Here is a 13,149-nt window from a genome sequence, read left to right on the forward strand (position 1 = left end):
AGATGGTTACATGAAACGTCTATTGTTGGGCTTGTTATCAAACCTAATTATTGATGTGAGGCAAAGGGAAGGAAAGAGACGAGAGGAGAAGAAGGGGAGAAGACGAGGAGAGCTTTTGCTTATATCTCACGCTGGGCTGTTAAATCGAGGAGGACGTGTTTAGCGCAGATTGCTATTTGTCTGTAATCACTGCTTTCCTGTCAGTCACGACGGCTCAGATGAGTAAAAGAGGGGAGCCGGAGTGAAGCAACAGAACGAGAAGCGAGAGGAGGAAGACGTCTGGACAGCAATCAAGCGTACCACAAACAGGAAATGTAAGTCTGCGGATGCCCCAGCTGTTGTGTTTGGCCTCGCTGCTGTTACTGTTAAATCAAAGCAGCATGAATAGCTCACACAACAACCTTCGAGCGTCAGCCTCCGAAAATAGTCCGTTTACATTAACTGATTTTTCCCACTGTTTCAACCGGCCCGGTGTTTGGACTGGGTCCATGTTGTTTGTGTCGCGCTTCCTTCGGTGAAGACTTTACCGTGCGTGAGGCAGACAGGAAACATGTGCCGCTAAGTGCTCTTCTGTGCCTTTAAAGAAATGTTGTCTCAGTGGTTAATGGCTGTTTGATATTGATTACATCTGGAACGTCCTGGTCACATGTTACTGGTCTTCTCCAGATAACGAGGGTTAACCACTTGACCCCGTGCATGCCAAAGTGGCTACGCTCATACCTGGGTCCACGGCCGAGGCCGAGGCCGCCTCTCCCACAGCTCCTCCAAGGCCGCAACCCGCTGGTCTCCGGTCTGACCCGTGGATCAGAGCTGTGTCATGGAGCCCGCACCAGAGGGAAATGTGCTTGACTTCATTAGGGACAGATTAAAAGCAAAAAAAAAGAGGGCACTTTACTGTGATTTATTTCACTGTGAGGCTGCTGGACTAACTGCAAACCCACAGCGGCTTCATCCAAGAACGGTGATGTCATGGTTTCAGTGTTTGCTGAGTGTAAATATCAGATTGGGAAGGAACTATGTCCTCGGCAACGGCGTTCATCTCGGATGTTCTTGGGGAGAAAAAATAAATCTACAGCAAATGTCTCCCTATTGCCGGTCTCCCTATTTACGAGTTGTGACAAATGATACAACAGTGAATAAGGTATTATTTCTGGGTGAATTTTCAGAACTGATGAATGGTTATGGTCATTTATCTTGGCAACGTGCAAAATATCCTCTGCTTTTCAGACCAGGTATGAGAGAGTTTCTTCTATTTTATGTCATTGCGTGTAGGTATTTTTAACCAGAGTGAAAACGTAATTTACAGATAGACATCTCAGGCTGTTAGTCAGTGTCTAAAATAACTCTGCGAAGGTTTGTGAAGACATTCCTGTTCCCAAGAGGATAACTCCTAATGGTAACCACATGACATTTGCTTAAGAGCCGGCAGCAGGTCGGCATTTCTCCACATTTTGTAAAACGCCTCGACACCTCTTGGACGGACTGCCGTAAAATCTGGTGCACATTCGCCGTGACCAGAAGAGGAGCCGAGCTCGTGACTTTGGTGATTCCCTAACTTTATCAAACCGAGGCAGGCGTTTTTTAGCTTCAAGCAAAATATCTCATCACCTACTGGATGGATTCCTGAGAAATTTGGTACAGTCGCGTTCCCCCCTTCAGGGTGAACTGAAATGATTTTCGTGATCCCATGACATTTCCACCAGACCTGACGTCTGGTCAACAGTTCATTTTAATCACTACTTTGAATTATGACCCAATAATTGCTGAAGCGGTAGCATCCTATAATCCTCAGACGCATTTTGGAACACTAAGATGACAACAACAGACACGATATCCTCCCAGCAACCTCGTGTTAGCGTTTTTACCTCAAGCGTGTTAGCCGTTAGCATGTTAATGGGCGTCTTACTGGTTCCCTGAACTGTTGTTTGGACAAAACAAGAAGCTTGATCACGTCACTTTTGGACTTTGTCAAGTGTAGATTTTCCATTCTTAAATCACGTCCTGACTCATTCGACAAAAAGATGTATTAGCGACTCCCAATACAGTTATCAGTAATGAAGATAATCTGCAGCCCTCCTCCATTTTGAAACCAGCGTCTGTGTATGAGTCTCTGTGGTATCAAAGTACATTCGGTCTATTTATAGAAGCACCAATCACAGCCACCTATACACATTAACATGATGACCTCATTCCTTGAAAACGCCACTATTTCATAGGTAGCTGTCTGGAGGGGGGAGAAAAAATCAAATTGTCCTCCCTGGTGTGACTGAATATGAAAGCTATGCTCAGTGCAGCCCTTTGTCTCAGCCTGCACTGTCTTTCCCGTAAAGCTTTTGCGCTTATGTGGAGTAACGTGGACAGTCGGTCATGTGTTACACATCCCTCTGTAATCCCCTTGTACTGAATAGGATGATATTTTGTTCTTGTGCCACGTCTATTGCTATACTGCTGTAACAGATTAGTGTTTATGGTTCTCCGTGCAGGCAAATCTCTGTATAATATTGCCAATAAAAAAGCATTTGATTCCACTGATCCCGGGCTGCGGTTTGATCGCACTCTTACAACAACAGCTCGGTATGTGCACCGCCGCAGCCGCGTTTCTATTGGTCACCCAGCTTTGCCCCGCAGCTGTGGCATCCGTCAAAGTTGTGCATGGGAGGCCTCCCATTGGCTCGCAAGCAGATCAGGTATCTATCCGTGATCGCCTCATTGGCTGCGGGAGTATCAGGTATCCCAGACGTCCTGGACATCAGATGGGACATGCCAGCTCTGTGGCAACTGGCCCGTGTTTGCCTTTACTATGGCAACTCTCTGAAGGTCTGTTGCCTGTAGATGCAGTCCTGGCACTTCTGCGGGCCCTGTTATCACTGTCTCTCTCACACACACACACACACACACACTTACACACACATAAATAAATGTGCTCAGATAATTAGAGTGTATGATCATTTGACTGCGTAGCTTATTGTTTCCCTGAGATTTATGTCCTGTTGACACACAACAGGATGTGATAAAAATAATTTCAGAGACCATAAGACACGTCTTTAAATGTCTGTTTCCTTTCCTTTGCAATTACAGTGAATTCCCCCTCTTGCGGCGTGTGAATCGATTTCATCCCAGCCATTAGGGGGCAGCATTGATTGAATAAATGTAGAATTAAGTGAATCCGTGTCTCCTACCTCTCTTTCTCTCTAAGACTCCCTCACATACACACATACTCACACACAAAGGGGGCACAGACATGGACATGATCAATTATGTGTCAAGCATTTCTTCCTCAATGAATGAATGGCCCAATGACTATAGGCTACCGACCGTCTATTGTCTACTGACACTGGAGACTAAGTTCTCATGCAGTTCATTATCCCAAAAGGGGACAACTAGAAAGAGATCCAAAGAGACCATTAATCATCATACCCTTCAGGGAGGAAAAAAAAAGAAGGGACCAAAATAACAGTTACTGTAATCCTATAGGCTACAGTAAATGGCAAAGATTGTTTGAGAACAAAAGCACACACACATTTAGAAAGGTTTGCTGTAGCGCAGAAATTATAGCCTTAGTCGTAGAGGAAATATCGCAAATATGAGCCTCGATGCCGCGGTGATAATTACAGATCACCATAGGAGGGTGTTTGATGGGACAATATTAAAGGAGTGTTATGGCACAAGTAATTAGTTTTGGATCCACGGGGACAAGCGAGTTTCTGGACTTTATAGGGGCCAAAGTTTTGCTCCCGTAAGCACTTCCACACACTCATGCCTGCGCTCTCGTTTTCCTCACCAAAGCTTTCAGTATGACGAATAACTCCAAAGTCCATTTCAATTTGGGTCGATGGCTCAGGCCGAGGTGGTGGGGGTGGAGATGTGGGGGTCAACCCAATAACACCCCCCCACCCCTCCCTGCCTGCCTGCCTGCCCCCCTTCTCCTCTCTCGCTGTGCTCCCTCCCTCCCTCTTTCTACCATCCACCACTCCACGTCCCCATAAATGCCTTCGCTTCCTGTTTCCAGTGCTTCCAAGTTCGGACAGAGCGCTGTGATTGGCCGCGACTCGCACTGTGGGCTGTTCCCCCATGCGCTCTCCTCGGCTCGGGTTACAGTTGAGCTCTGGCGGCTGCACACACCGGAACGCCGAGTGTAACAGACGGTTCAAAAAACACACACATACCGGCGTGGGTATGTTGGTGAGCTGATTTAGGAGCCACCGTGAGTGCTGGCGAGCAGGTCCGAGCTTCCGAGCACTTTTTTTGTGAGCGGCAACAAACCAGAGAGTGAGGGGACGCGCGGTGTATTTACGCACTGGACACGCAGCATGCCCGAGTTGGACTAGAGGCGACTCTGCTGGAGCGCAACACGCACGCGGAACGGCGCTGAGAGCCGGGAGGGATATTTACAATAGAAACAATTCCTTTGCGACGAAGAATAGCAAAGGGGGAGGAGGAGGAGGAGTGAAAGATAACACTGGAATGAAGTGGACCTCGGGATTCCTGGCGTGCTGCGGAGTTGTGACTGATGGATGAATGTGGTCATCTGTAGGCTATATACAGCGACAGGTACGGGCACCATCAGGGGAGCTCTGACAAAGACGCGGCGCAGCGCCTCGCAGACAGCCGCATCACCACATCTCCCCCCCTAAAAAAACTGTGCTATTGGTTAGATCTGCCTCATCGCAGATCGGGTCGTGTCGCTGAGTTTTAGAAGAAGGTCGCAGTTTTTTTTTTTTTATTATTCGTCTCAGCCACAGGTCAACAAGGACACCCGCTCCCTACCAAATACTACCAAGAACCAGAGGGACCCCTTCGCACGTCTTGCGGACAGTTCAGTCAAGGACACTGAGTCTGGGGCAGATTTAAAGAAGTCGGACAGAAGGACATGTATCTGATATCGACCTCACATGCTCCCGACTGATCGCAGCTCACCTTCCCATAGATAAAGGCTGCCAGGCGCACCGTCCGTCGCTCCGAGTTATCGGCTCACTGTCTGCACATCTATCAGAATGGCGGGACTCGGTTGTTGGAAGTATTACCTCTGGATCTTTATTTTAATGTGCAGATCGGCGCTGCCCTCCGCGAAGTCGCTGGAGACTATAATTTGGAGCTCACAGAACACCAAGTAAGTCTCCTATTTCATTTGTACAAGCACGCCAAACTCGTTGGGTGTGTGCGCAATGGAAGACTAACATTACTGGAAAAGTTGCCATTGTGCGCAATCCGGGTTAAATGTCCTGTTAAATGTAGCAATTATCTTTAAAAAGGAGCATAATTTATTCAGTTTTAATTGTCCTCCCTGCGCCACAGAGCTTGTGTTGATTTATTTGTCGTTGGGGGGGATTTCCCAACACCAAGAAGAAGAAGAAGAAGGAGCAAGAGCAGGCTTCTCCAACACACAGAAGGCCTCGCTTAAATCACAACAATACGTGGTTAATTATTGCAATTTACGACAATGTTAGACACATTTGTTGTTCAAATTGGTGGCAAAGTCTTCCTGGGCGCTTCACTCACGGGTGTCTCTGAGGTGTGAGTTTATCTTCCCCCGTACGATTTACTGTAATTGGTGTAATTAGCTCAGTGGAGAATAGAAGCCAAAAGTCAAGTAAACCATGCCAAGTGTGTCAAGGTGTATCACAAGATAGTCCTCTTCCCAGGAGTCTCTGTACACGGGCTGCAACACAACAGGCGCAAGAAAGAAGGCCACACTCAGTCCTCAGGTCTCCGAGTTTGGATTTAGTTCACCCACAAAAATGCCTGATAAGATGGTTTCAGATATAACTGGGGCAACTGCTCGAAAAGAATTTAAATTCTCTCAATTTTCCCCCTCCTCCGTTCCAGCTTAATTTCTCCAACATGAAATCCAGATTTCTCAAAAGCAGGCAGCCGGAGCCAGACAATTAAAATAATAAAAGCGAAATCATATTATTCCCATCAAAACAGCAAACAGCAGAGTGAGCCCAGACTACTGATAATAAATTGAGCTCTGGTAACAATTATCACCCACTTAGACATGACTCCCACATTTACATGATGCTGGAAAGCGTTCATAAGGGGAAAATAAACTAAAAGAGAGAGAGAGGGAGGGGGGAAAAAAAAGAAGAAAGAAATCTGCATGGTTGGTGCTGACCTTCGTTTGAGCTCACGGCACCGAGGGGAAATGGAGAGCAGCTCCACCAGCTTATAACTAGAACTTATCCATTCAAGTGAATCCATGATTTATCCCCCAAATGTCAGATGTCATAGGAGCTCGTTGTGCAGTCAGCGAGTATGAATATTGCTGCCATGTTCACTGGAGTGTGTGTGAGTGTGTGGCCCGGTCCTAATGGCGAGACTACGGCCCATCAGCTTTTATTTGACTATGGCTTGCAGAGGTAGTGGAACAATGAGCGTCACCAGACGACTCGCATATTACACGTGCACGCAAAAAAACCCACACCTTCACTCATGGCAAGACGAAATGAGAAAAAAAAAAAAGGAAAGAAAGAAAAAAAAAAGGAAGAAGTGGGAGACATTTATTGATTGATGATGTCACCTGGAGGGAATGTCTGAGAAGGTTACCACGCTGCTTTTAGGGATTGGAAGATCATTTCTCCATCTGTTTCTCCACTGCGCTCCTTGTAAAATCCCCATGCCGGCTGAATATTTCATAAAGTTCACAGTGGAACAATAATGCACTCTGCAAAGTGTTCTCTCAGGCTAATTATCCTGCTGCTCAGCGCTTGCAAAACAATAGACAATTATCTTGCTGTGTGCAGGCTTTACAATAACAAAAGACAAACCTGTTTTTCTTCTGAAATGTATCAGTCAGCAGCATTCTCTGATAGGCAATAAAAGAGGGGAATACTTGCGCAGCAATCAGCATCCATCTTCTCCGTTTGTTCTCATAAACGCCATCTCTCCGTCTTGGCCTATATTACTCCGCGTGGTGATCCTAGAGAGAGGGAGAAGCCTATAGAAGTGTACAGTACACTATCTGGTGACTTATCTAGATTTACGATGTCTTACTTCCTGTTCCTGCTTTGGGGAGCGCTGCTGCCTCAGCTAATAAATTAATCTGGCCCTCTGCTCGCACGCTGTACCACGTACACACACAAAATATAACAATACCAGCGCCTCCCTACAGGCCATGAGTTATGAGACAAAGTATAGGAAACCAGCAGGTTTGAGCCACCACGGTGCGTGCTTTTCCCTTTCTTCTTTGTGTGTGTGTGTGTGTGTGTGTGTGTGGTGGTGGTGGAAGGGTTGCTCCTGCTGTTATGGATTTTCGTGTGAGGATGCTATCACTCCCGCTCCTCCATTATCAATAACTGGAGTTTGCTTAATTGATTTCCTCCCAGCATGCTTGAACAGGCAACATACATCATAACTGTAGCGCCGCCTGGAAGGAAAAATAACAAGGAGAATCATCCGTGAATTTTAGCTTTTCGAGCGGGGCGCGTCAGACCTTTTCTGATTTTTAATTTCGGGCCGGATGAGTGAAATGGCGAGGGGGAGTAGGAGGAGGAGGACGAGGAGGAGGAGGAGGAGAAGTATCTGTGCAGAGGAAAGGCTGGATGTGTCAACGTTCTCGGCCGGTATAGAAGCGTCTAACATTTGATCAGGGCAAATCGGATTAGTTCTCATTTAGCTGAGTGGGATTACTCCAGAAAATGTCTCTTTGTTATGACTGATCACGTCCCATCCGTTTGGATGTACAGTTGTGCTACATGCACACACACACACACACACACAAAATGACACTCCCAGTCTGCTCAGGAATGCTGCAGTGGTGCCAATTTAATGATAATCTGACAAGGTTGCCACGAGTGGTCCTCTAACTCTCCTCGGCTAATATTTACCTCATGACCTGTAGCTATCGCAGCGTGTTTGCAGCAGCTCAGGAGGCAAACAAGATGAAGGAGAGATGGAAAACACGCCGGCAACACCTCCGAAAAAGCACACAGTAAGGACAGAGCCACGGGGGCCCCGGGCCAAGAGTCTGCTGCACTGATTTTGAACCCCTCGCATTTCGGTGAGGCTTGGAAACGGCTCGCAGACATTTCCTTGGCCCCGGTGTCAGTTTCGAAAGCCCGCAGAAGAACACAAAATAGCAGAAAGAAAGAAAGAAACGGCGTTCGTGTCGATAAAAGTCAGCTTCAGCTCCCGTTCCTGCAGGTCTTCACTTACCCAACTTATTTCGCTGTGCGTTGACCTCAGCCGTCTGGCTCAACAGTTGACTGGCTTTCTTTCGTGCTTGCGTGGTTTAGCGGTTCGTCGAGTTTGAGATTAAGCCAAACTTGATTACCGCTGTGATATTTAGCAAACACGTGTTTTTTTTTTGTGTTTTTTTCTTCTCCTCCCGAAACTGAGAAACGATTTTGCAAATTACTTTTCAGATAATAGCATAATTTTATTTGGCTGCCACCGGTTTTTGTTTTTAATATTTGCTTTTCCCAAATAAGAGGAAAACTGAGGCAATTAGAAAAACAACCTCTCCCTTATCTTTGTTTTTAGGAGCTGCTGTTATGAAAGCAAACATTTTAAAGGTTGGTTCTCGAAGACCGAGTGACCTTTGACTCCGTCTCTGCTTCTGCCCCCCCTCGACTGCGCTGACATTTAAATTTAACAAGGGTTTCAGCGGGAGGTTAAAATAACAAATGGCGAACAGCAAAACTAGAAACTGCCGCAACCTGTTGAACAAGGGCCGGATGAAACTTCAGAAACAGGATTTGGTTCGGAGTCCGGTGGAGTCTCTCCCCTCCTCTGCTCGCTGCGGTGCATGCCTCTGCTGAGTGGGTCGGAGTGGAGGGGTGGGGGGGGGCTCTTTTTGTTTCTTCCCCGGCCCGCGCCCTGCCGCTTGCCCCCTTTGCCCCTGTGCCGATACGCACCTTCTCTCACTTTGCCTCCCGGTGTCACCCCCCACCCCCACCCCCTCTCCCTCCACCCTGTAGACTCTGATCGTGTTTCCCTCTGATAGAGATCTCATTACACACAGAGAGGACTTAGAGCCTGAGCCCCACTCAGGGAGGACGAGAGAGGGCCCACCAATAAGAAATACTTCGGGAAAGCAACTGGCCCACGGTGCTGTGAAGGCTCCCTGTGTCTCGCTATGAGGACAGCTGCGTTTGCTTTAATGTGTGTGTACTTCTGCGTCGACATGGTTGTTGTTTCAGCGGCGTGTAACGACAGATTCTTCATTTGGTTATCTACTCGAGGCACCTGGGCCCAGAGAAGGACTTGCAGGACTTTGGGCTATTTGAAGGGGGAGAAAAGGAAAAAAAAAAAAACATTTTCATGATGGTTTTTCTCCAGATGGACTCACTTTATCCGCTGGTGGTTTGGCTGACGCATCACCGAAAGCCGATCATTCTGTTTTTGTGTGTTATTGATGCGTTCGCCTCTTCATACTCGAGCAGCGGCGCGCATGAAAACCGAGATTCCTTCCCCCCGACTTGGGCCGAGCGGCATTTGCAAGCAATTTTTAGGATTTCTTTTTTTCTTCTTCATGCGCGTATGAGTTCGCGAATGATCCCCGTGACCCGCGGTTACAGTTGCCTTTCTTTCTTTCTTTCTTTCTTTCTTTCTTTCTTTCTTTCTTTCTTTCTTTCTTTCTTTCAAGGCATGTGGAAGCGACAGCTGAATTTTATCAATCACTTCTAGGACCGGATCCGGGCTGGAAGGATTAGCTAATGAGCTAAACAAAAGGAAAATGATGGATAATCAGCAGCTTTGAAGCTGACAGTGTTAATAATGATATTAATAAAATCTCCTTCGAATATCACAATGCTGGGATTGAAGTAGAGATCAAGATGCTTCATTGCTCTTGTAAGAAGCCTGTAGAACCTGATATTCAGTTGTTGTAGACACACACTACAAGTCAAAAGCTTGGGCACACCTTCTCTTTCGATTCAATGAGAAATCTGTCTGATATGTTGTCTGGTAGTGTAGCTGCTAAAGGTTTTTTTTTGTTTGTTTGTTTAAAAAAAGTATAGGAAAAGAGTTTTTACTGTATAGAATATTTTTTTCCATACATTGTAATTTATCAAAACAAACCAAAAAAAAAAAAGGTGTATGGGTTTTTTGTTTTGCCTGGTTCCGCCATAATTTAAAATACTTATCTTGAAGCGTCTGTTGTCCAAAACTAGCCAACTGGCAGATGTCCACGTTGGCCTGTGAAATCGTGATCATTAATTTTTTAATAATTCTGTGATATTTTATCGCCCAGAATAGACCCCCTCCTCATTATAACGTCTTAATCTGCGAGGAAAGTTTAAGGTTTAAAACCCGCTCCGGAGTTTCACGTATAGGCGTGCCTGCCAGTTCACGGGGCTGGTTCGCTTGTTCTGAGTCACCGTAAAACTATGACAAAATGGTGCAAAGTGCATTACGCAATGAGCGTCGCTTGGCAGCGAAATCACATTAATTTGGGATTCGAGCGAGCCAAAACAAACACAAATTATTGGATATTTGATCTTTGTCTGATGAAGTGAGCCCGATGGTATGCGAAACAAACTGAAGATCGATATGCTTTGCTTTTTCTCCGTCAAAAAACAAATAAATAAATAAATATAAAATGACGCGCCGGCCCCGTACGAAAGGGGGCAAGTTTAAGCGTATGGAAGTGAATGAGTGCTTTAGAGTGCGTGTCGGCGAGCCATTGTTTTTTGTCCGGCCACAGCGGAGCATTAAGGAAGTGTTAGGAGCGTGCCAGTGTGCCCCTGTGAAAGTGCCGAGGGCCGAGTGGTGGTTGAGTGTGGAGTGGCTGAACAGTGGCTGCCTTACAGCCAGTTAGCGACCCGGCTTCATTAGACGGAGGCCTGGCTGGCAGCAACCAGGAAGTTCCCATCAGCTCCAGCGCTGCCAGGCAGAGGCACAGGCGCTGGTGCTGGAAAGCTTCCCTCAAGATTTCTAGCCGTCGCCTCGGCCGTGCTACGGGCTGAATTGGGGTTGGGGGGGTTAGAAAAAAATGGAAGGATGCAGAGTTACAGGAAGTAGAGGAAAAAGTTGAATGGGCAAAGTCTGCCTTTTGTTTGCCATCTTAGTTCTTTTACATAAGAGCAGTTGAAAACGAGGGGATTAAACAGAGGAGGAAAGGGAGCTAATGTAGAGCGTTGAAATGCAGCCCTCGGCTCAACCGCACATCCTTTCAGTCCAGCATAGAGCTCCTAGATTACTTCCATGTGTCAGTGCGAGGGAGAAAGAGAGGGAGAAAAGAAGAAAGGAGGACAGGGAAAGAGAAGTTGGGCAATTGAAAAGCAAGCAGACTCGGATTGGTGGAGATCAGCGGCGGTATCGGACAGTGGAACGGATCTGTGTGACAGCCATCTCTAAAACCATTACCCCTGCGGCTCCGACTCGGGGAACTCGTAACCTCCTCCTCCGGGCTGACCTCATAGACTTAACTCTTTCTCACAGAACCCCTCTGTGCCGAGGAGGCAGACCTCATCAGATGCCAATCCCCAAACAGCGGGCAGGCAACCTTAACAGCCAGCTGCACTACAAGTTCTTTAAAACGTCAGGAGTTGTCACCGGCGCACAGGCAACGAGGGATCTGTTTCCCCCCAGTCTGTGGTGCTCCAAAGATCTTTGTGGGGAGGTTTGAGTTTATTGTGCCAGCACACTGTGGAAGGAGATGACGTGTCCTAGAAAATAATGACAAAAATGTGTGGGACAGGGCAGGAAGTGCATGTTAATTAACAAATAAAACTGGCAAAAAAAAAAAAAAAAACACTGAGGTGGGAATATAAACCAAAGCGAGCATGGCACTATAATTTTCTTTTTTTCTCTCTTTCTGCTAAAAAAAAGCGAGAAACTTATTGGCTTTACTTGTAGTTTTACAAGTTTTACTTAAACTTTCCACCCCATTAAGGCCACTGCAAAAAAATAAACACTTCACGACTAATTGTTTCTGCTTTTTTTAGAACTTTTCAACCACATACACAAAATTACAAAATTAGGTCATGGTCCACTTACTTTTTTTTTTTTTTTTTACTTTTTTGTAGTCCCCTTACAGACTTTTCTTTGGATGTTTGAAATGCATAACAAAATGTATTAAATGATAAAAATGTATAAATTTAAAAAAAATGAAAGGTACTATTATTGACTTTATTAGCAATACGTTACAAGTAGAATAGTAAAATAACTGTTCCAATTCAAAAAGCAATAAAAAGATAGATATTTTTAAATTATGTGTCCAAAATAATCTTAAAATAATATAATATAATATAATAAAGTATAATATAATATAATATAATATAATATAATATAATATAATATAATATAATATAATATAATATAAAAGACATTTGCTGACATTTGTTGCTGTTGTGGAATTTTACAATTTACCTGTTGCTTCTTAAGTGGACCCAAACGAGCTGCACTTTTCTGATAGACAATATTTTTACAAGGAGAGACCGGGTGAAGCATGACCATACCCAACCGACTCTGAACATACCATTAATGATCATCGTGGACCCCTTTGTTCAGTGTTATGAGTCCACTAATGGAGTGACATGGTAATTGAATCGAGCGGTAGGATAATAGAATGATAGAATGATAAAGTAATGGAATAGTGTGGTAGTAGCAGTCCTCTTTTCCCAAGGGATACCCCCCGTAAGTGTGTCAGCGTGGCAGATGGGCGGTCTGTAACAGCCCCCCCTCCCCCCTCCCCCACGTTAATTATAAAGCATCATAATCCATCTATGGCATACAGAGGCAGGACATGGAGACTATTAGGGGGAGCATGGAAATGGCACAGTGTATAATCCTCGGGACTTTGCCACTATTAGGCTCCCCAGGCATCGAGCGAAAAACCTCTCATTTCTGCAGTAATCTAGTTTGAGCAGTCCCTTTCTTGCGCTCTGTCTCTCTCGCTTTCTCCCCGTCTCCGCGCGGGTGTCTCTGCAAATGTGCGCTCCGAAAAATTTCAGATGCTAACTGAAAGTTAGATGTGTCTTTGATTCATTTTTTTTCCCACCATGCCCACAGGCGAGACAGGCAGCCCCAAAAAGCGTTTGAATTTGTGTGCGAGTGTGTGCGTGTGTGTGTGTGTGCGTGCCTCCGTTAACCCATTCTGCCAGGCCTGGATTCGGCCTTTTCTAAGCAAACTCCCAGCGTGGTCCTGGTCTCCCTTGTGCTGGTGAGAGGAGTTAGAAGAAAAGGCCTGTGGGACTCCTGCTGCTC

General features: G+C 45.8%; 1 protein-coding gene across 1 annotated transcript in view; it reads left to right on the forward strand.

Annotated features, from left to right (window-relative positions):
• Positions 1-4,074: 4,074 nt before the first annotated feature.
• The window catches only part of efnb1 (ephrin-B1), a 59,592-nt gene continuing 50,517 nt past the window's right edge, over positions 4,075-13,149 (forward strand). Inside the window, exon 1 of the mRNA XM_047584569.1 lies at positions 4,075-5,110. Within this exon, the coding sequence (XP_047440525.1) occupies positions 4,995-5,110 (116 nt within the window). The 5' untranslated portion in view covers positions 4,075-4,994. The remainder of the gene's footprint in view (positions 5,111-13,149) is intronic.

This window comes from Mugil cephalus, chromosome 5, assembly GCF_022458985.1.
Source record: "Mugil cephalus isolate CIBA_MC_2020 chromosome 5, CIBA_Mcephalus_1.1, whole genome shotgun sequence".
Lineage (NCBI taxonomy): Eukaryota > Metazoa > Chordata > Actinopteri > Mugiliformes > Mugilidae > Mugil > Mugil cephalus.